The 22219-nt window shown below is 41.9% G+C and overlaps 1 protein-coding gene across 2 annotated transcripts; it reads left to right on the forward strand.

Moving 5' to 3' along the window:
• Positions 1-2500: 2500 nt before the first annotated feature.
• YIPF5 (Yip1 domain family member 5) lies at positions 2501-21427 on the forward strand. Of its 2 annotated transcripts, none has more exons than XM_040344597.1 (6): positions 2501-2607; positions 4422-4538; positions 8215-8381; positions 11783-11928; positions 13267-13448; positions 20308-21427. In XM_040344597.1, the coding sequence occupies exons 2-6, from the start codon at positions 4432-4434 to the stop codon at positions 20468-20470; spliced, it is 765 nt and encodes a 254-aa protein (XP_040200531.1). In that variant the 5' UTR covers positions 2501-2607; positions 4422-4431; the 3' UTR covers positions 20471-21427. The 2 variants fall into 2 exon arrangements, with proteins under 2 accessions (XP_040200531.1, XP_040200529.1); XM_040344595.1 differs by having other exon boundaries at positions 2509-2615.
• The last annotated feature ends 792 nt before the right edge of the window (positions 21428-22219 follow it).

Consider the following 22219-nt stretch of genomic DNA (forward strand, 5'->3'; position numbering starts at 1 on the left):
CTGTATCGAGCAATTGCGGGTAACCGGCGCACGCGCCCCTAGAGGTCGCTTCGAGAGCCGACGTATAGCTACGGGCTCTCGCGCAGGGGAGCCGACCTGCCGCCGTATAACTGCGGCGGCTGGTCGGCAAGTACTTAAACCATTAGTAATTGGAGATTTTGACAAATTGCTGTTTGGTCACACAGGCAGCTGAATAGAGTCCGAGGCACGATAATATGAGCGGAGATTGTTACGCCACTCCAATACTAGCCAACAAAATGGCCACCTCCGAGGCGGCGACAACTTTGTCCTCATTAGCCCGTGCTGTCAAAACAGTTAAATCTTCCTGTACCAGACTGTATTCAGTTTCCGGTGTGTCAAATGCGTCAAAAAGTTAAGTAGTTGGAGTCTCTGACAACACCTGACCATGTATTTTTCCATGCCCAGAGCCCTGTCAATCAGTGACACGGCCAGGCAGGGCCCCGCTTAGCCACATTTTTATTTTTTTTATTGTGACAGCCATCGGGGGGAGAAGAACCTAGCTGTCACAGTGGTAATCGGGGAGGTGCGGAGGCAAGTTCGTTCGTAACCTGTTATACCATGAATATGGGTGCAACGTTACGAAAGGTGGACTCAGAGGCATTGCTAGGGGGGTGCGGTCCGCACCCGGGTGACACCCGCTAGAGGGGTGACACCATCCCGACGATGAGGAACTTTTTTTTTTTCCTCCAGTGCCGCCGCCGCGTGTGTGTCCGTGTCCGACATCCTACGCTCCCCTCCTGAGCTAGCGAGTGTGACTCCACTGTGTGATGATGTGACGTCAGTCACGGCACTACACAGTACTTTTTCGTTTCTCCGCCTCAGCGGCTGCACTCCTGTCTCCTCTCCAGACTTCAGCGCCTCGGCAGGCATATTCGAAACAGTGCCGGGGGGCGTCCACCGCCGGGCGGAGCCCACAAAGTGAGGTATGGGGGTATTAATAAATTGGACTGCTAGTGGGAGTGGGACTGTGCAACTAGGTATGATTAGGCAGGGGGGGGGGTGTGTGTGCAAGGTGACAGCTATTTATAGATAATATACCCACCTGCACTCTCCTGAACCCTGCCCTCTGTACCCACCTACACCCTGAACTCACCTGAACCCTGCCCTCTGTACCCACCTGCATTCTTCACCCTGTACCCATTTGCACCCTGCCCTCTGTACCCCCTGACCTCTGTACCAACCTGCACCTGGCACTCTGTACCCACCTGCACTCTGTATGTAGCACCCTCATGGCATTTAATGACCCTTTAGGACCCCCCCACACCCAGTTGCTGTGGCACACTCAACCCCCCCACCCCGGGGGAAGGTGTGGTGCAAGGTTGAGTTCCTGCACCTTTTCCCTGAGAAGAATGCCCTGGGTGACACTATCAATTAGCACTGCGGCAGGCTGGGGGGGGGGGGGGACGTGAGAGGCGCGTAATGCCCCACTGCCTGTCCTGCTGGGGGGGGGGGGTGACACCATGTTTCACCGCACCGGGTGATACCAACCCTAGTGACGCCACTGGGTGGACTTATTACATTTTTCCCTAACGCAACTTTGCTAAAGTTTGATTAGCACAATTGCTTGTGTGGCCCATTCACAGAGAACAATTGCTTCCTTATGTGCTATATCCACACTGCAACACAGCCTATGGCTACATTAAAATCCAGACATGCTGCAATGTACAGCAGTGGATCTCACTGCTGTACAGCATCATAAATAAAGTGTACATTTTGTACACTTAAATTTTGAAAAAAAGGGGGGGGGGGGGTTGGTGCAACATATGATGCCCAGAATTGCACAGTACACTGCCCCCTGTCACAGATGGGAGCCAGAGCGATAAAGCATTCTGGCAGCTGCGTAAGCACCGAAAAAAAAAAAGGAAATGTGCATCACTGCCACCCCCAACACACTAAGGCAGTGTGGCTTTCTAAATTAATGGCACAATAACATGCATTAGGGTAGGTTACATCGCAGTAGCATATTACTGTGTAAAGGTGAAATAAAAGTACTAAAAAATAAATGATATACAATAAGAGAACTGTGCTAAACTTACTACCATTCCCCTTAAGACCTATTCATTGTGCCTACACCTGACATAAAAAAACACCTCTGGTAAAGGAAATGCCTCAAAGAACATTACTGACTAAATCTTTAAGAGAACATTATATATATATATATATATATATATATATATATATTCCTGCAGCATCACGCCATCTCACTACACAGTGCTCTTCTTGCACGTGGCCCTGAGCTTCCATATGCACCCTGTATATCTACCAACTATAGGACTCGCACAGTACCCTATACTCCCTAAAATAAAGAACTCCCTACACTACACAGCCAGAACACTGATTTTGCTTTCCCTCCATTACACGTGTCGCACACAACCTCACAGCAACACTATCTACACTGACTGTTGAATGCTTCCGGCCAGGACGGGCGGGGCTACCTAAATACGCGCCGGGACCAATGATTGGTGCAGAGGTTCGGTAGAGCTGCGCATGCGTGACATTGTGTGCACCCCGTGATCCGGAAGCGATCAGAGTTGGGCTTTGGTTTGACACGTAGCTGCGGAAGTGTGTTGGAGTGATAGCGGTTCGGTAAGTTGGTGAGTCTGTCAGCTGCTGCTGTGTTATGTTATGTTATGTGTCTGCTTTCTCTGTCATCCGTGACTTCTGAGGGTAGAGTTCTTTTATTTAAATTGCACGATCATAGTCACATCCTTGTCACTTGTGTGCTCGTCTGGAGGTGTCACTATGTTTGCTGAAGAAGAAGAGTACCTGCTCCTAGATTATTTTATTTAGTGTTAAGAATAATGTAGCATTCGATTTAAATTTACTTTAGCATGTGTGGGAATAGCTCCATAGCAGAAACAGCTTAGAGAGAGCTGCTGGGTGCCACCATCTTGGATGTGATTAGTGGGCCACAGCAGACACAGATGTCACCCCTTCCTTACTTTCAGTGCAAGGCTGCCTCTCAGTCAGCTGCTGGCTGCGTGCAAGGCGTGCCGCTGCTGGCTGCGTGCAAGGCGTGCCGCTGCTGGCTGCGTGCAAGGCGTGCCGCTGCGTGCAAGGCGTGCCGCTGCGTGCAAGGCGTGCCGCTGCGTGCAAGGCGTGCCGCTGCTGGCTGCGTGCAAGGCGTGCCGCTGCTGGCTGCGTGCAAGGCGTGCCGCTGCTGGCTGCGTGCAAGGCGTGCCGCCTGCTGGCTGCGTGCAAGGCGTGCCGCTGCTGGCTGCGTGCAAGGCACGCCGCTGCTGGCTGCGTGCAAGGCACGCCGCTGCTGGCTTGTTGACAGGCAAAGGTTCTGCTCATCTCTGCTGTGAGCAGTGGAATGTCTGGACCTTCTGCTCTAGCTGCCTAAGGGTAGAGGAAGCCATAAGATAACAAGTGCTCTGTGTATGTGATCAGACTAATCACATCTTTCAAATTAAAGCAGTGTTCCACCCAAAAGTAGAACTTCCGCTTTAAGCACATCTCGCCCCCTTACCTGCCACATTCGGCATGTAATTATCATTTTTTTTTTTAAGGGGAGGTGGTTACCTGGTTTTGGCAGGCACTTCCTGTCCCACTGCCTCCTTCCGTCTTCTGGCTGCCTAGGCGACTCCTCCACGTCTCCTCTTCCCCTAGGTGCCCCCCCTATCTGCAGTCTTTTGGGACAAGTCCCAGAAGATTGCTTGGCCACTAGGAGAGAGCAGAGTGTGCCCAGCTGTGAAGTCACAGCCGGGCGCCCACAGTTGCAATGATGGCGCAGCAGAGAGGAGCAAGGCTTCGGGTGGCCGCATTGCTGGAACGTGGGATAGGGGAGTGTCCGTTAATTAAAAATCAACAGCTACGCTTCTTGTAGCTGCTGACTTTTAATAAACTGAAAAAAAGACTGGAACTCTGCTTTAATATGCACGGTGGATTTCTTCTTAAATTTATTTAAAGGCAAAGTCCATCTTTTACAAAAACATAATACATTCACCCATATTGGCAGAATTTTTTTTTTTTGTATTTTTTGCAAATGAGCCTGCAAAGCATTGCAAGTGTGCTCAGTGCATCATAGGGGAAATATGCAGGCTCCTGCAGAGCACATTTACACAATCGGTGCCCTGTGAGGAGCGTTCAGCAGTGGATCACACTTCAAAGGGATTTTGACAAGTGGTGAGAGTTTAGAAGGCGTTTTGTTGCCTCCCCAACGTCTGTTTTAACCCAACAAAAAATCGCAACCATTGCATTACAAATGGTTGCAGAGCAGCCACATTCAGGTAAATGGGTTGTGTTTGGTGGGTGGTATTGATCTGTCACAATAGGTGGATTCGGGGGAATGGGCTTTGCAGATATACTGTCACTGTTCTACCCATGGGCAGGGTTATCGTGTCACCCAGAGGTACATGTGTTATATTTCTGTGTGATCTATTTTCATTTGTTTTTAGAGCTGCTACAATGTCTAATTTTGAAAACTTCAATCAAGATTTCTACCAAACCAGCTATAGCATTGATGATCAAGCTCAGGGATTCAATTACAATCCTGGTGGAGGACAACAGAACAAGTAAGACTTTTTTTTTTTTTTTGTACTTATAGCTTTGGTATGGGTTGCACTCAAAAGAAAAACCCTTTCTTTATTGCAGTTTACCAGATGGATGTGGTTGTCTTCTTTTTTTTTTTTTTTTTCTTTAAAGAGGAGTTTCACCCAATAATGTAAGTTCTGCTTTCCGGAACCCTCCCCACTTCCAGTGTCACATTTGACACCTTTCAGGGGGAGGAGGGAGCAGATACCTGTGTAATACAGGTATTCTGCTCCCACTTCCAGGCATAGATACCCAAGCCACAAGCGGGTATCTACGCGACTTCCAGCCCCTTTCCCGTCCCCACCCGCTGTCTTTTGGGAGATGCACAGGTCTCAGGTGACAGCAGGGACCAGTGGGAACGCACAGCGCGAGTCGCGCATGCGCAGTAGGAACCAGGAAGTGAAGTCGCAAAGCTTCACTTCCTGATTCCCTTACCGAAGATGGCGACACCCGAGAGCCGAGGGATGGATCGGCTTAGGGTGCCGACATCGCCGGCGCCCTGGACAGATAAGTGTCCTTATTTTAAAAGTCAGCAGCTGCAGTATTTGTAAAAAAAGCGGATCTCCATTTTAAACTTGGTGATTTTGCCAGTAGCACAATTCCTGTGACAATGCTCACTCGGTGTACTGTATTCTCAAAGGAGCAGCGTTGTCCCTAGGAAGGAAGTGTTAGAACAACTCCCCTTTTACTCCTCTTCATAATGTGGGGGCAGGTGTTCTCTAGTTCACCGAGGTAACTTGAGAAATAATACCTCACAATGTCTTCTGGGAGTGTCAATCTTGGTGATCCTGCCAGTTACTTAATTCCTGTTCCAACGCTCACTCATTGTATTGTATCTACAAAGGAGCAGCGTTGCCACCCTAAGAAGGAAGTGTTAGAACACCTCCCTTTCTACTCCTTTTCATGACTTGGGGCATGTGTTCTGTAGTTCACCAAGGTAACATGTTAAATGATCCATCAATGTCTTCTGGGAGTGTGGATCTCTGTGTTCCCCCGCACCTCTCTCTGGTTTCTTCTGCCGACTTCACTTTTTTGTGCAGTAACATGAAGGTTAGTGGGAGGAGCCAGTGAGAGCTACAGGGGACCATGAAGGACCAAGAAAATAGTTACAAGACTACAGAGACCACTTTTTAAGAAAACCTATTCTTAGTAAGCATCCCCATTTCCACCTAAAAATGCTAGTTCCCTGGCTGTCATGATGGTTCAGCGGCTTCAGTACTTTCCATGCCACTGATCCCAAGTTATAGTGTATGTAAAGCTAAAAGCTTTTTGTTCAGTAGTAAATTAAATGCAGAGGAGTTGGATTCTCTGTCTTTTTTCTTCTTTTTTTTTTGTAGACTGTGTCCCTGCAGTCGAGATTCAACTGCTATGCTTTTTCTGGTGACTATTGTCACCAAAACAAAAAGCAACTGTAAATGCAAACATTTTGTGTTGTCACAGAACAGGAGTTGAGGTGAAATCTTCTAATATAGAAACTTGGTGATAGTTGTTTAAGATGGAATTTCCACTTTGGAGAGATCTCCTACTTCCTGCTGTGTCTCTGAGACAGGAAGTTGAGAAATATCAGACAGGAGACAGACATCACATCTAGCAGTGGCCTTAAAAATTCCCTACTCCATCCAAAACTTTGTATAAAAAAAAATGTCTTCATATACATTTTGAGATTTAATAGGACCAGATGACAGTTCTTGACTAATGTTTACTTAAAGTGGAACTTTTGTAGTCAGAAAATGAAGTCCTGCTAGATCACTTTAGGCCCATTTTGCAGGTATAGCTATGTAAAACAAATAAGTGCCTAAACTGTTTAAAATTCAGTAATATGCTGTTTCCCCCTGCTCTGCACATCACATGCTCAGTCAGGGCTCGACAAAATCCGGGTGCCAGGTCGCAATTGTGACCTGGCGCCCGCCAGTAATTGAGGCTGTGTCGCCGTGCGTCCCCACCTCCCCCAACGCGCGATCGCGGCGGACCCGCGATCGCCGGTAATTGAGGCCGCGACTTTGCGGCCTTGTCAAGTCCCAAGCTTCCTTCTGTGACCTGGCGCCATCTGGTGGTGGCCGTTGGCATTACAAGTAAAACAGCAGATCTAATGTGTAATTTTTCACTGCCATCTCCTTCCCTATAATTAGAACCCCCAAACATTATATATATTTTTTATTCTAAAACCCTAGAGAATAAAATGGCGATTGTTGCAATACTTTCTGTCTCGCCAAGTTTGCGCAGCAGTCTTACAAGCGCACTTTTTTTGGGAAAAAAAATACACTTTTTTTAATAAAAAAATAAGACACCAGTAAAGTTATCCCAATTTTTGTTATAATGTGAAAGATAATGTTACCCCGAGTTAATTTTTTACCCTACATGTCACGCTTCAAAATTGCGTCCGCTCGTGGAATGCCGACAAACTTTTACCCTTTAAAATCTCCATAGGCGATGTTTAAAAAATTCTACAGGTTGCATGTTTTGAGTTACAGAGGAGGTCTAGAGCTAGAATTATTGCTCTCGCTCTAACCATCGCGGCGCTACCTCACGTGTGGTTTGAATACCGTTTACATATGCGGGCCTACTCACGTATGTGTTTGCTTCTGTGTGCGAGCTCGTCGGGACGGGCCGCGTTTTCTGGCTCCTAAATTTTTTAGCTGGTTCCTAGATTACAAGCAAATTTGTCAAACCCTGTGCTCAGTTGCTCTTCATTTTTAGGCATTGTGCCGAAGCTGATCTGCTGACGGCCTTAAAAAGGAATTGAACCTTCCTATACTTTGCTGCCAAGGAATCTGCTTCTGTTTGATTTGTAACTGCCATAATGCTGCACATGTGATCAGTTATGACACCAGCCATTTCATAGTTTGACGATTTGGTTGAGAACACAAGCAAATGTGACAGTTAGCAATTCAGGCATTCCAGGAATGTAACTGTTTTTTTTTTTCGTTTTTTTTTTTTTTTACTGTTAAATCGATGGGTTTAATTCTACTTTATGAACTACTGCTGTTCAAGGCTCTGGGCTTCAGCAAAATCAAAGCCTCCAGCAAAAGGAAACGGGAGCAATGCTGGAGGCAATTTACAGCACACACTTATGTTAGTAGCATGATTATTAATGTGGAATGTATGTTCCTTGCTAAACATCATAATTTTTTGATCAAGTTGTTATGGGTAAAGTTCTGCTTTTTAACCACTTCAGCCCCGGACCATTTGGCTGGCCAAAAACCAGGCCACGTTTTGCAATTCGGCACTGCGTCGCTTTAACTGACAATTGTGCGGTCGTTTGACGGGGCTCCCAAACAAAATTGACATATTTTTTTCACCCACAAATAGAGCTTTCTTTTGGTGGTATTTGATCACCTTTGCGGTTTTTATTTTTTGCTATTTTTTTATCTCCTAAACCATGTATGTTTAGGCGATATCCAGGCTAGCTACAGGTAAGCCTTAATATAGGCTTACCTGTAGAAAAAAAAATTAAAAAGGTTTACAACCACTTTAATCGCCAAGATTAATAATTGAAAAGGAGTGGGTTGGAGGTTTTCTGTCTGCTTCTGTATGTTTGGGATTTTTATGTTCCCCAATCTTTTATAATAAACCTTTCTGTATCTATAGGCAAAATATGAGATGTCGATGTATTGTGTTACTTGGATAACTTTTTGCTTATTTAACTTTTATGCACAGACAATATTATGACTATGGGCAACAAGGTGGATTCATTCCTCCAGATATGATGAATCCGCAGCAACCCTACATAGGACAAATCTATCAGCCAACACAAACTTACACTCCAACTTCCACAGAATCTGTGTATGGAAGTTCTTTTGATGACGAACCACCTTTACTAGAAGGTAAAATCTTTTGGTTATTGCAATCTGTATATCGCTGCAGTGTGGTTATGCAGCAGACATGCATATACTGTACATGTGAGCTTTTCAATAATTATTATGTAGTGGTCACATATCTGTACTGTAATCATTTAAATCTAATAGGTTACAGCTGCCTTCCTTAAAAACGAATTCATTCATTACATGTTTGGAGAAAATGTGGGCACTACATAAGCAGCATGTGCATTTATTCTAGATGAAAATCCTGGATACAAACATAACTGGATTTATTAACAAGGTGCTTCAGGAATATTTTTACTTTAAGGCCCCTTTCACACTACTGCAACTTCAAAGGCTCGCAATTTTGCGGCCGCGATTTTGCTGCAATTTCAGGGAATGCTTGTGTAAGTGGCATCAAAATCGGACCAAATCAGTGCAGGGACTACTTTATAGTAGGACTAATATGAATGGTTGTCATTGGAAATCATGGGAAACGACTTTTTATGCTACTTTGCCATCACAAATCGTGGGACAAGTGGTATAACTGTGAAAGGGGAATTAAAGGGTTTTGTTACCATCTTGGATCACAGATGCAGGCTGTACATGTAGCATTGATATCTGCCCATGTTGAGCTTAAGCTTATAGGTGGAAATAACAGGGGCTTACATTTGGTCCAAAGTCTTTCTGTAACAGAGGAGAGAGCATCAGCAGAAGTGCATGAAATACATATATACATACATACATACATACATACAGTTGTATGCAAAAGTTTAGGAACCCCAGACAATTTACATGATTGCTGATCCAGACACCCATATATTTTATAAATCGCAATTTAATTTTGATCTATCAAATAACTGAAGGACACAGTAATATTTCAGTAGTGAAATGAGGTTTATTGGATTAACGGAAAATGCACAATATGCATCAAAACAAAATTGGACGGGTGCATAAATTTGGGCACCCTTGTCATTTCATTGATTTGAATACCTGTAACTACTTGGCACTGATTAATTGGAACACACAATTGGTTTGGTGAGCTCATTAAGCCTTGAACTTCATAGACGGGTGCATCCAATCATGAGAAAATGTATTTACGGTGGCCAATTGCACGTTGTTGTTCCTTTTGACTTTCCTCTTAAGAGTGGCAACATGGGGGGCCTCAAAACAACTCTCAAATGACCTGAAAACAAAGATTGTTCTACATTATGGTTTAGGGGAAAGGCTACAAAAAGTTATCCCAGAGATATAAGCTGTCAGTGTCCACTGTGAGGAACATAGTGAGGAAATGGAAGACCACAGGCACAGTTCTCGTTAAGGCCAGAAGTGGGAGGCCACATAAAATATTGGAGAGGCAAAGGATGGTAAGAACGGTCAAAAACATCCCACGGACCACCTCCAAAGACCTACAACATCAACTTGCTGCAGATGGTGTCACTGCATCCTTCAACAATTCTGCGCACTTTGCTCAGGGAGAAGCTGTGTGGGAGAGTGATGCGAAAGAAGCCTTTTCTGCACACACGCCACAAACGGAGTCACTTGAGGTATGCAAACGCACATTTGGACAAGCCAGCTTCATTTTGATGAAACCAATATTGAGTTATTTGGTCATAACAAGGGGCGTTATGCATAGCGGCAAAAGAACAGCATTCCAAGAAAAACACTTGCTACCCACAGTAAAATTTAGTGGAGGTTCGATCATGCTGTGTGGCCAGTGCTGGTAATGGGAATCTGGTTAAAGTTGAGGGTCGCATGGATTCCACTCAATATCAGCAGTCACCACATTGAAGTTGTGCTGGATATTTCAACAAGACAACAACCCAAAACACTGCTCAAAATCTACTCGGGCATTTATGCAGAGGAACAAGTACAATGTTCTGGAATGGCCATCCCAGTCCCCAGACCTGAATATCATTGAACATCTGTGGGGTGATTTGAAGCGGGCTGTCCATGCTCTGCAACCATCAAACCTAACGGAGCTTGAGATGTTTTGTAAGGAGGAATGGTCCAAAATACATCCATCCAGAATCCAGACACTCATTACAGGCTATAGGACGTGTCTAGAGGCTGTTATTTCTGCTCTACTAAACATATTGATGTGATTTTTCTGTTGGGGTACCCAAATTTATGCACCTGTCTAATTTTGTTTTGATGCATATTGTGCATTTTCTGTTAATCCAATAAACCTAATTTCACTACTGAAATATTACTGTGTCCTACAGTTATTTGATCGATCAAAATGAAATTGCTGATCCAAACACCCAAATATTTATAAATGGCAATCATGGAAATTGTCAGGGGTTCCTAAACTTTTGTATACAACTGTATATCTCTCACAAAAGTGAATACACCCCTCACATTTTTGTAAATATATTATTATATCTTTTAATGTGACAACACTGAAGAACTGACACTTTACATTGTAGCAAAGTAGAGAGTGTACAGCTTGTATAACAGTGTAAATTTGCTGTCCCCTCAAAATAATTCAACACTCAATTAATGTCTAAAGTGTGTGTGTGTGTGTGTGTGTGTGTGTGTGTGTGTGTGTGTGTGTATATGTATGTATATGGTTTGTTAGTGATAACACTTTTAAGTGAAAAACAGGAAGCTGGATTAAATATTTAAAACGGCTGGCATTTCTAGACATTGGCACCGAGTGTTACTGTACTATGGGCAGTAATGGGTGTGTAAGATTATCATCAAATTTCTGTATTTATGGCCAGGTTCAATAGAATGGAAATCAAAGGCTATGAAAGTGTGCATTTCATATTTCTAGTTGCGAGATGTTATTTACAGAAAGTAGTTTTCAGTTATGTTCATGGCTAGCTAAAGTAAGTCAAGGTCTGTTGAGCTACATCGGTAGTGCATTTAAAAAGTGGTCTTTTAAATAACTGTTTTCTTGTATTGCATTCTTAAAGCGGTGGTTCCCCTAAAAATAAAATGTTGACATCGCATTTAGCAAATAAATTACAGTTAGAATCGGGTTGTTTTATTTAAAAAATACCTCCGTACGTATCGTTTCCATTATTCGGTCCCACCGCCACTTCCGGGTACGATGCAGGCGGTGGGCGTTCCTAATTGATTGACAGGCATCCGAACGACGCATCCATCGCGTCACGAGATGCCGAAAAAAGCCGAACGTCGGTGCGGCTCTATACGGCGCATGCGCACCGACGTTCGGCTTTTTCCGGCATCTCGTGACGCGATGGATGCGTCGTTCGGATGCCTGTCAATCAATTAGGAACGCCCACCGCCTGCATCGTACCCGGAAGTGGCGGTGGGACCGAATAATGGAAACGATACGTACGGAGGTATTTTTTAAATAAAACAACCCGATTCTAACTGTAATTTATTTGCTAAATGCGATGTCAACATTTTATTTTTAGGGGAACCACCGCTTTAACTATTTGTATTTTTTTCCGCAGAGCTTGGAATCAACTTTGATCACATATGGCAGAAAACGTTAACTGTGCTCCACCCATTAAAAGTAGCAGATGGCAGCATCATGAACGAGACAGATCTGGCAGGTCCAATGGTTTTCTGCCTTGCTTTTGGAGCCACACTACTGCTGGTATGCCTATTGTCTTTTGGAGTATAATGTAAATTACTTGTATTATGCATTTGCTTTTATTTCAAGATGCCTTTTTATGATTCCGGGAGTATAAAACTAATCTTTTTGCAGTATATCAACCTCTCAGACCCTGCGTTTAAGGCATGGTAGTTGCAATCTTTACTCTTTATTCTAAAGAGCCTCTGCTTTCAGATAATGTACAATGTTTTAGCCAAAAATGCAAACTTTGACGAGTTTGAAAAAATTGCTCCAGAGGGAACTGATTAATATGGGTTATAAAGAATGGATGATGAGGCCTTTGTTTACAATGCTGCATATGCATGCATGCAGGCAGTGTGAATTCAGGACTATGCATCCCACCCTGCATGCTTGTCGTACTCAGATCTGCAACTGTGTCCAAATAGCCGCTGTATCTCTATTCACTCACGTAGGCTGCAGGCATGCAGCTCTAGACTTTTTTTTAAACGCCTCATGCAGGCTGTGTGGGCCTTGAGTGGTTTGCGTTATGTTATTACTTGTACTACAGTTTCTTTCCCATATAATATATTGTATTTTTTTTTTTTATATATATATATATAAATATTTATTGTAGTTTGTTATATGTACCCTATAAAAAAGTAAGAGGGATACATAACCTCTGGTGAGAGACAACTCTGGTTATTCCTCTGTTGCAGACCAAAACTGTATGTGTGCAAAGCCACGCATCTTACTGCACACAATCATTTCACCTATGAGCCCAAACATCAATACTGTGCATTGCAGTGAAGTAGCTGCCAGATAGTGGAATCAAAGCATGCAGTGGTAGACACAGCATCCAAAACTACCCACAAATATTGGATGCCAGTGGTGGCTGGAGCTCTGCAACAAAGCAAATATTGGAGTCACCACCTGAGACAGAGGTACGTATTCATCCTCTTTTGCAGGTTACTTAGAAAAAATAAATTGCTGTATAACTATAAGGTAGCGTTTACTGCAGATTTCCAACAGGGGTAAGGCATGTTTTCCTGCTGTGCGGTCTGTTACCCCTACAAGCAGATTACTCTCTTTACCCCAAGATGGTGTCCTACATGTGTGGCTTGGCAAGCTTCCTGATCCCTCCCTCTGGAGTAAATACTTCTCCTTTTTCTATGGCAAAACTGCCATGATGGGGTTACACGCAAATTTTCCAAATGATACGTAAATGGTGTTGGCAAACAAATCTGAAAGTCGGGTCTAATTTCATAGCATTTGAGGAAATCTACACATATGTTTTAGTGTAATTTCCAAGTATCACCATTCTTTGGGGACCAGGTAGTGTTATTGGTTTCAATTTTCTTTTTTATTTTTCTGTTCTGACAGGCGGGAAAGATCCAGTTTGGTTACGTTTATGGGATCAGTGCAATCGGCTGTTTGGGGATGTTTTGCCTTCTGAACTTGATGAGTATGACCGGTGTTTCCTTTGGCTGTGTTTCAAGTGTCCTGGGCTACTGTCTCCTGCCTATGATTATCCTCTCCGGTTTTGCTGTAGTCTTATCTTTGCAGTAAGTAACCCACAGAATTTCTTCTCACCCTCTTTTAGAAAAGGTGTGTTTTTTTTTTTTTTTTTTTTTTTTTTTTTTTTTTTTTCTTGTAGCAACATAAAATGTTAGCTTCTGTTTTCTAGTATGTACCCAGAAATTGAGCATCCATTTTAAAGTAGCACCTAACCATGTAATGAAAGCATAGGAGCAGTGACCACAGGGAATTTCTATGTGCCATTAAATATCAGTCAACATGAATATTCAAGTGTTTGAGTATTGCAAATAGAAGTATTTTTTTATACAGTCCCCTTGACAAAAATTAGCCAGTTAATCTTTGAAGTGGCTCACTGCAAGGGAAGCATTTAAGGTTTCCTGGAGTTCTACTTTAAGCCAAAGGCTTTTTTTATGTACTTATTTTGAAGGGTAGGGGCTGGGCAAAGCATTGGCCTTTTTTATTTTCTGCCATCTATGTCATTTTAAGGGGATTTGCCTTCAATTCATTTTATGTAATTTTCCCTCTAATCCTGTATGTGTTTCAACTCCAAATTAGATTTTTATTTTATTTTTCCTAACTTTTCAGTGCACAATGACAGTGGTAACAAGGGGGAAACAGAAACGGTGAAACTTCTTAATGGTGACAGGGTTCTCAACCATCACCACTCTATCCAAAACTTAAAAAAAAAAAATGTTTTTTTTGCTTTGGATACACTTGAACCCAACACACACCCCCCAAACACACACACCCTTGTTTTCCCTTTCATTAAAGGGGTTGTAAAGGTTTGTTTGTTATTTTCTAAATGGGTTCCTTTAAGCTAGTGCATTGTTGGTTCACTTACCTTTTCCATCGATTTCCCTTCTAAATGTTTTTTTTTCTTTGTCTGCATTCCTCACTTCCTGTTCCTCCTCAGTAAGCTGTTCTGGCTGACTAACCCCCATGGATGATGGAGGCAAACTTACTGAGGAGAAACAGGAAGTGAGAAATTTAGACAGACATTTTTTTTTAGAAGGGAAATCGAAGGAAAGGGTAAGTGAACCAACAATGCACTAGCTTAAAGGAACCTATTTAGAAAATAAAAAACAAACCTTTACAACCCCTTTAAACTGCTGTTTGGAATCCAGTTTTGTTCAGATTGCTATTATTTCTATTTTAGACAAGCTAACACTCATATCCGGTCTACTCCTCTTTGGTTAGGTTGTTACTTACTCTAATGGAACAACTTAAAGTAATTTGCTGTCTTGGTAACTGTTCTTGGTTCGTACTCCCTACTGTTCATCGCCTGTCAATGCTGCACTTTTTCTCATGTCCCATGCTGTAATAACTCACTACATAAATGTGTTATTTACTCTTTACATATCTTATTGCTACCCATAATGAATAAACATATTGAACAAGATACAGAACGCAAAATACTGAAAGACATTTACTGATGTAATGGGGGGGGGGGGAAAAGTAAAAATATATTGCGCTAATGTTTAAATTAAGTTTAACAGCAGCTAACACTACAATGGACAATTGTATTTGTATGTGTATAGAAATAAGTAAAAAACTATGCAGCGCTAATAATGAATTCATATACGTGAGTGGAATCTATTCAGCACAATTTGGATCATGTTTTAATTCAACACATACGTTCTATGGACTTGTTCACCATAACTGGACTTTTTCAGTTCACTGATTTTATCAATTGGTGTGACTCATTTGTTCATGTTTTAGTTATACACTCTTTTTTTTGTATGTCATACATTCAAATAAAACTTTAAAGTCATATATGTAATCACTTTTTTATCACTGTTTTTGCACTTATATGAATTTATTATTAGCGCTGCACTGTGTTTTTACTTATTTACTGATGTGCATGATACTTTTCTCCATGCCCCCAAATTTTTAGGTGTAAACTTATACAAACCTATTTTTGTCTGGCTATTGTGAACAAACACAGGGAACCTAGACAAAGTAGACATTAAAATAATTTATTTTAAGCTGGAAGTAATTTTTTTGAGTATTTGGTGGTTAAGTAAACAACCATTTTTGTAGAAGACAGATCGATCATGCTATGTATTATTCTAGTTCATAACACTGAATGTGTACAGCTTAAAGGGGTTGTAAAGGTTTGTTTTTTTATTTTCTAAATAGGTTACTTTAACCACTTCCCGACCGCCGCATGTAGATATACTTCGGCAGAATGGCACGTACAGGCACATTGGCGTACCTGTACGTCCCTGCCTAGACGTGGGTCCGATCAGGACCCCCCCCCCCCCGCTACATGCGGCGGTCGGATACCAGCGGGGAGCGATCCGGGACGACGGCGCCGCTATTCGTTTATAGCCGCTCCGTCGCGATCGCTTCCCGGAGCTGAAGAACGGGGAGAGACATATGTAAACACGGCTTCCCCGTGCTTCACTGTGGCGGCTGCATCGATCGAGTGATCCCTTTTATAGGGAGACTCGATCGATGACGTCAGACCTACAGCCACACCCCCCTACAGTTGTAAACACACACTAGGTGAACCCTAACTCCTACAGCGCCCCCTGTGGTTAACTCCCAAACTGCAACTGTCATTTTCACAATAAACAATGCAATTTAAATGCATTTTTTGCTGTGAAAATGACAATGGTCCCAAAAATGTGTCAAAATTGTCCGAAGTGTCCGCCATTATGTCGCAGTCACGAAAAAAATCGCTGATCGCCCCCATTAGTAGTAAAAAAAATAATAAAACTATCCCCTATTTTGTAAACGCTATACATTTTGCGCAAACTAATCGATAAACGCTTATTGCGATTTTTTTATTTTTTATACCAAAAATAGGTAGAAGAATACGTATCGGCCTAAACTGAGGAAAAAAAAGTTTTTTTGTATATGTTTTTGGGGGATATTTATTATAGCAAAAAGTAAAAAATATTGCATTTTTTTCAAAATTTTCGCTCTATTTTTGTTTATAGCGCAAAAAATAAAAACCGCAGAGGTGATCAAATACCACCAAAAGAAAGCTCTATTTGTGGGGAAAAAAGGACGCCAATTTTGTTTGGGAGCCACGTCGCACGACCGCGCAATTGTCTGTTAAAGCGACGCAATGCCGAATTGTAAAAACCCCTTGGGTCATTTAGCAGCATATTGGTCCGGTCCTTAACCACTTAAAGACCTCAGGTGTTTTTCAGATTTGGTGTTTGCAAGACTAAAACATTTTTTTCTGCTAGAAAATTACTTAAAACCCCCAAACATTATATATTTTTTTTTTCTAACACCCTAGAGAATAAAATGGCGGTCATTGCAATACTTTTTTGTCACACCGTATTTGCGCAGCAGTCTTACAAGCGCACTTTTTTTGGAAAAAATTCACTTTTTTGAATTAAAAAATAAGACAACAATAAATTTGGCCCAATTTTTTTATATATTGTGAAAGATAATGTTACGCCGAGTAAAATGATACCCAACATGTCACGCTTTAAAATTGCGCCCGCTCGTGGCATGGCGTCAAACTTTTACCCTTAAAAATCTAGATGGGCGACGTTTAAAAAATTCTATAAGTTGCATTTTTTGAGCTACAGAGTAGCTCTAGGGCTATAATTATTGCTCTCGCTCTAACGATCGCGGCGATACCTCACTTGTGTGATTTGAACACCGTTTTCATATGCGGGCGCTACTCACGTATGCGTTCGCTTCTGCGCGCGAGCTCGTCAGGACGGGGCGCTTTAAAAAAAATTTTTTTTTGTTTTCTTATTTAATGTTATTGATTTTATTATTTTTTACACTAAAATATAAAAAAAAAAAAAATGATCACTTTTATTCCTATGACAAGGAATGTAAACATCCCTTGTAATAGAAAAAAGCATGACAGGTCCTCTTAAATATGAGATCTGGGGTCAAAAAGACCTCAGATCTCATATTTAGGCTTAAATGCAAAAAAAAAAAAAAAAAAAAAGGAAAATTTGTCATTTAAAAAAATGACAGAAAAAAAATTGTCTCTTTAAGAGGCTGGGCGGGACTGACGTTTTGACGTCACTTCCGCCCAGCAGAGCTATGAGGACGGGTGGGGGCCATCTTGCCCTCACTCAAGTCCTCACTCTCCTGGCGGCAGCATCGGATCTCCTCCGCCGCTACCGACGGCTCCGGTAAGCGGCGGAGGGCGCGGAAAAGCGGCGGGAGGGGGGGGCCCTCTCCCGCCACCGATAACGGCGATCTCGCGGCGAATCCGCCGCGGAGACCGCCGTTATCGTTTACACGGCCGCCAGCTGAAAACATGGATATCTCAGTTGTGGCAGCAGCTGCTGCCGTTACTGAGATATCCATGTTTAAAAAGAGGACGTACATATACAGTGGGGGGTCCTTAAGTGGTTAAGTGGTTAAGCTAGTGCATTGTTGGTTCGCTTACCTTTTCCTTCCATTTCCCTTCTAAATGTTTTTTTTCTTTGTCTGAATTTCTCACTTCCTGTTTCTCCTCAGTAAGATGTTCAGTAAGCTGTGTAAATGACTTTCCACTGCTCGGATGATGGTGGAAAGCTTACTGAGGAGAAACAGGAAGTGAGAAATTTAAAAAAAGAAAAAAAACATTTAGAAAGTAAATCGAAGGAAAAGGTAAGTGAACCAACAATGCACTAGCTTAAAGTAACCAATTTAGAAAATAAAAAACAAACCTTTACATCCCCTTTTAATTTAGACTTGCGGTTGGGGGGGCGCAGCAAAAATGCACTGTTGAGACAAATTTTTGCTGGCCACCAACCGCCCCACCTGCAACCGGAAGTGGACAAGTATGTTTACACGGCGTGGCCACAGTGCTTTGCCCCACAGGAAAGTTGACCCGAACATGAAGCGTTTGGTGTGCAGCAAGCTTACCAAATCCTGCACATTCAAGTAAATGGGGAAGTGCCACAAACTCCATGGAACCATGTGCAATGCATGCAAATGCATTTGTCTGCAAAAAGGAGGTGTTGCATCTCTTCTTCACCGCCTGTCAGTCTGTGGAGCACAATCCAGATGCAGATCAGGCTTCAGAGTCAAGGGAAATGTAGGTGCATGTTTAAATCTACCCTAAATGGTAAAGGTGTATAAATTGAAGAAGAAGAATGTAATATTGCAGCTTACCTGTCCATAAATGTGGTGACTGCATTTTGGCCTATTTTTATTTTACCAGGTGATCCAGCCTGTAACACACTTCCTGTACAGTACTAGGGTGACAATGCATACAACCCTTACTGTATCTGTAGAGGAACAGCATTGTCCCCATAGGTCAGGACTGCAGAACCATCCTTTATAATATAGGTAGGAGTTGTTGTTCTATAGCACTCAGCTGGGAATAATGTAGCAAATAAGTCTGCACGGGAGGTTATTTTTGGCAGGGTCAAAAGGTTTTGTTTTTATTTATTTACTTAATTTTTTTGCAGTTATTAAGCCCATATAACAAAATATCATTAGAAGTGTTTTCCTATATTGCATATCATTTATTTGTAGCTCTCCTTTAATACAAACTTTACTGCTGTTGTAAGGGGCCAGAGAAATCTGCTTTGGTTTAACAAGGCAGCCTTTAACAACATACTACCGCGCTCTCTGCATGCCCACCCCAAGTATCTTTTCCCAATGTGGAGTGTTCCTTGCAGCATTATACAGAAAATGCTGACAGACACTGTGGGCTTCACACCGGGCTCTACATTTTATGAATGAGTCATAGCATGCAGGTCCATTGTGAAGCAAACACTGTGTGGTATCTGCTCTTCTTTAAAAATGGACTTTTACATTTCTTAAAAATGAAAGCCGTTTATCCTGGACAGGTCCCAGGAAATTCATATCATTGGCAAAATTGTTTTTCATTTTCAGATTATTCTACAAATATAATTGGCTCAAATTTATACTCCTAACTTTATATGGCATAATTCCTGAAACTTTCAACTATCAGCTGCATCAGGTCCTTAGTCTTTCCTTGTAAGATTTTTTTGGGGCTTTTATTAAAGCTGAACTTCAGAAATTTGAGCTGGATTACTAGGGGTTAGGTTCAATGCAAGGGGCATGCCACCTTATTGACTTATCTCTCTTAATTTGCATTTTTACTGAGTGCCTGAAACATAGTTCTTTCTATACTTATGGTTATGGACCTTCTGGTCTCAGCTTCTGCAGCTGCATAGTCGCATGCAGACACTGTGCCTGCTCCTGCCCAATCGCAGAACGATTTGTATTTTGTGAATGAGTTCACATAATACAAAGGCTTCTGTGAATGAACAGCAAAGGGAAGGGGTGGGTATAGCTGCTGCTGTATGAGAGCACAGAGTTTTGGGAGAGCTTGGGAGTTTACCTATAGCTGTACCCCAAAAGCTCCAAGAAAAACTGGGAGATGTAAATAAGAGACAAGTACTCAAGGTGGCATCCACCTTGTTGGACCTAACTCGTAGCATTCCAGCACATTGTCAAAGTGTCTGAATTCCTGGAGTTCAGTCCCAAAGCAGTTGCATATTACCTAGTGTGCAATTTGCATGCAAAACTGTTTGTTCACAAAACAGAAGGATTATTACTAAGATTTAATTGTGAGTGATGGCGCTGCCAAATAACGCAACGTTTGTTTTCTCACATGTGCCCCAACTGCGAGCACTATTTTAACAATGAGATTCAGCCTCAGAACATAATGCGAAGGGGTGCTTTTTTAAAACATGCGCAAATATGTTCATTTTCAGAGAGGGTATGCAATTTCATACAAGTAACTAAATCTGTTTTGACATATGTCCCCCATTGTGCCACCAACCTGCACTGGATACACACTACCATGCACAAACTAACCATCATCTGGAAGCTAAGTGTTTGAAGGTTTCTCTAGTACACAAATAAATTGTGATGCTCAGTCAGACAAATGCAATGTGTAAAGCTGTCATTAAGACATGTTTGTGTTTCATTTCGCAGAGGGATTGTCGGTGTTCTTCTCACAGCTTTGATCATTGGTTGGTGTAGCTTCTCCGCTTCAAAAATCTTCATTTCTGCTTTAGCCATGGAGGGACAACAATTCCTGGTCGCCTATCCTTGTGCTTTACTTTATGGAGTGTTTGCTCTTATTTCTGTGTTTTGAACTGAATAATCCAGTTGGACTACAATGGGCCAAACTCATCCTGAAGACAATTTCTCCTGTTTTTAAGGATTCGTGAACTTCTGTTATGCACATACTCGGGGAACAGTGGAAAAATGACACAAATCCAATGTTCATTTTTTATACAGAACTTTTAAATACTAAATGGACTCAGGATAGCTTTCATTCTACTAAGAGCATTTTGAGATTGTTTACGGGGGGAGCCAATAAGCATTCTGGGGTGACATTTGGTGAATAGTCACAGTATGGAAGTGGAGTAATTGGTAATGAAGGAGTTTCTGAGTTTAACATGCTGTATATTTTATAATGCTAAGTGTTTTTGCATGTTGACATCACAAGTTATTTGGCTATAAACAAGAATGTTAGTCAGGCTATTTTTTTTTTTTTTTTTTTCTTTTTAAAAAAAACAAATTTCTTTTCTTCAAAGAATAAAATAAAAATACAGATTTTAAGTTTTATGCTACCAAATTTCTTTCAATTAAAAAAGGTTAGTTCCACTTCCTTAAGGTGCATAGCATTGGTTTATATTTCTTTTTTACTTGGTTACTTTTATCATGTCAAATGTGGTAAACTTTACAGCTTATTAGAATTTTATTTATTGTGTCTTGCAAAATATTTAGTTTTTTGTTCAGGCTGTGCCCGTCCAGTCGTCACCATTGAAAGGCTAAAGCCCACTAATATTACACAGTCTGTTTGAAACTAGTATAAACCATTCAGAAACGTCACCAAAAATTGGCATATCAGAAAACATGTCCTAAATACTTTCAGTTTTCAGCTAATGAACACTATTCCTGGACCATTTTTTTTTTTTCCATTCCTGTGTAAAGCGAATACTGTCATACTGCTCTTTCTGGTGATAAAGCAAAGAGAGATGTGGCGTTGTATTGTTATGCAATTATGTGTCATTAAATGAATAAGTTAAATAAACAAACCTTTTCAGAATTTCTTCAGTTATAAAAGGTACACCTCTGCAATAACTGAAATGTAAGCCCTAAGTTGCATACAGGAATCTTTTTAGTACTATTATTATATAGGCATTACAACAATCTGGTAATCTTAGAACCAGGGGAGGATTTGGACCGTTTAGCCTGCAGAACAAGTGCAGTGTGAAATAATGAATTTACAGCATAGTGTACAAAATAGGTGTCAGAAAATGAATGTGCAGTGCATCTTGCAGAATGAAAGTAGTGTGAAATTGGGAATGTACAGTAAAGCATGAGGTGATGTTGAAGCGGTATTCTACAAAAAAAAAAGTGTAAAATAGGGAATGTACAGCACATTGTACAGAAAGGGACTGTGAAATGGGAAATGTACAGAATAGTGTGGAATAAGCACAGAACAGCACCGAGTACAGAATGAGCTGATGTGGAGCCTGGAATGTTCAGTACAGCATAAAGAATGGCACAGTGTAGAGAAAGATGAATATTACGACACACAGAATTGGGCAGTGGGAAATGTACACTACTGCATAATGAGGCAGCTTGAAAAGGGACTGTACTGCACAACAGACAAAATGAAGCTGTGTGGTATAGTAAAGCACAGTGTACAAAAACTGTGGTGTGGACTAGAGCAGGGTTCAACAAATTCCAGGCGCCTGGTTGCAATTACGACTAGAATTAGCGACCTTGGGAAGGAAGCTTAGGCCTGCAGCAGGCCGCAAAGCTGGGACCTCAATTACCTGTGTCTCTATGCTCCCCTGCCGCGCCGGCTGGTAACTGAGGCCGGGGCTTT

Source organism: Rana temporaria, chromosome 3 (assembly GCF_905171775.1).
Source record: "Rana temporaria chromosome 3, aRanTem1.1, whole genome shotgun sequence".
Taxonomy (NCBI): domain Eukaryota; kingdom Metazoa; phylum Chordata; class Amphibia; order Anura; family Ranidae; genus Rana; species Rana temporaria.

Coding starts and splice junctions, on each gene's coding strand:
- YIPF5 (XM_040344597.1), top strand. CDS start 4,432: ATGTCTAATTTTGAAAACTTCAATCAAGATTTCTACCAAACCAGCTAT. Junction 11,929..13,266: donor TTGGAGCCACACTACTGCTG/GTATGCCTATTG, acceptor CTGTTCTGACAG/GCGGGAAAGATCCAGTTTGG. Junction 13,449..20,307: donor GCTGTAGTCTTATCTTTGCA/GTAAGTAACCCA, acceptor TTCATTTCGCAG/AGGGATTGTCGGTGTTCTTC.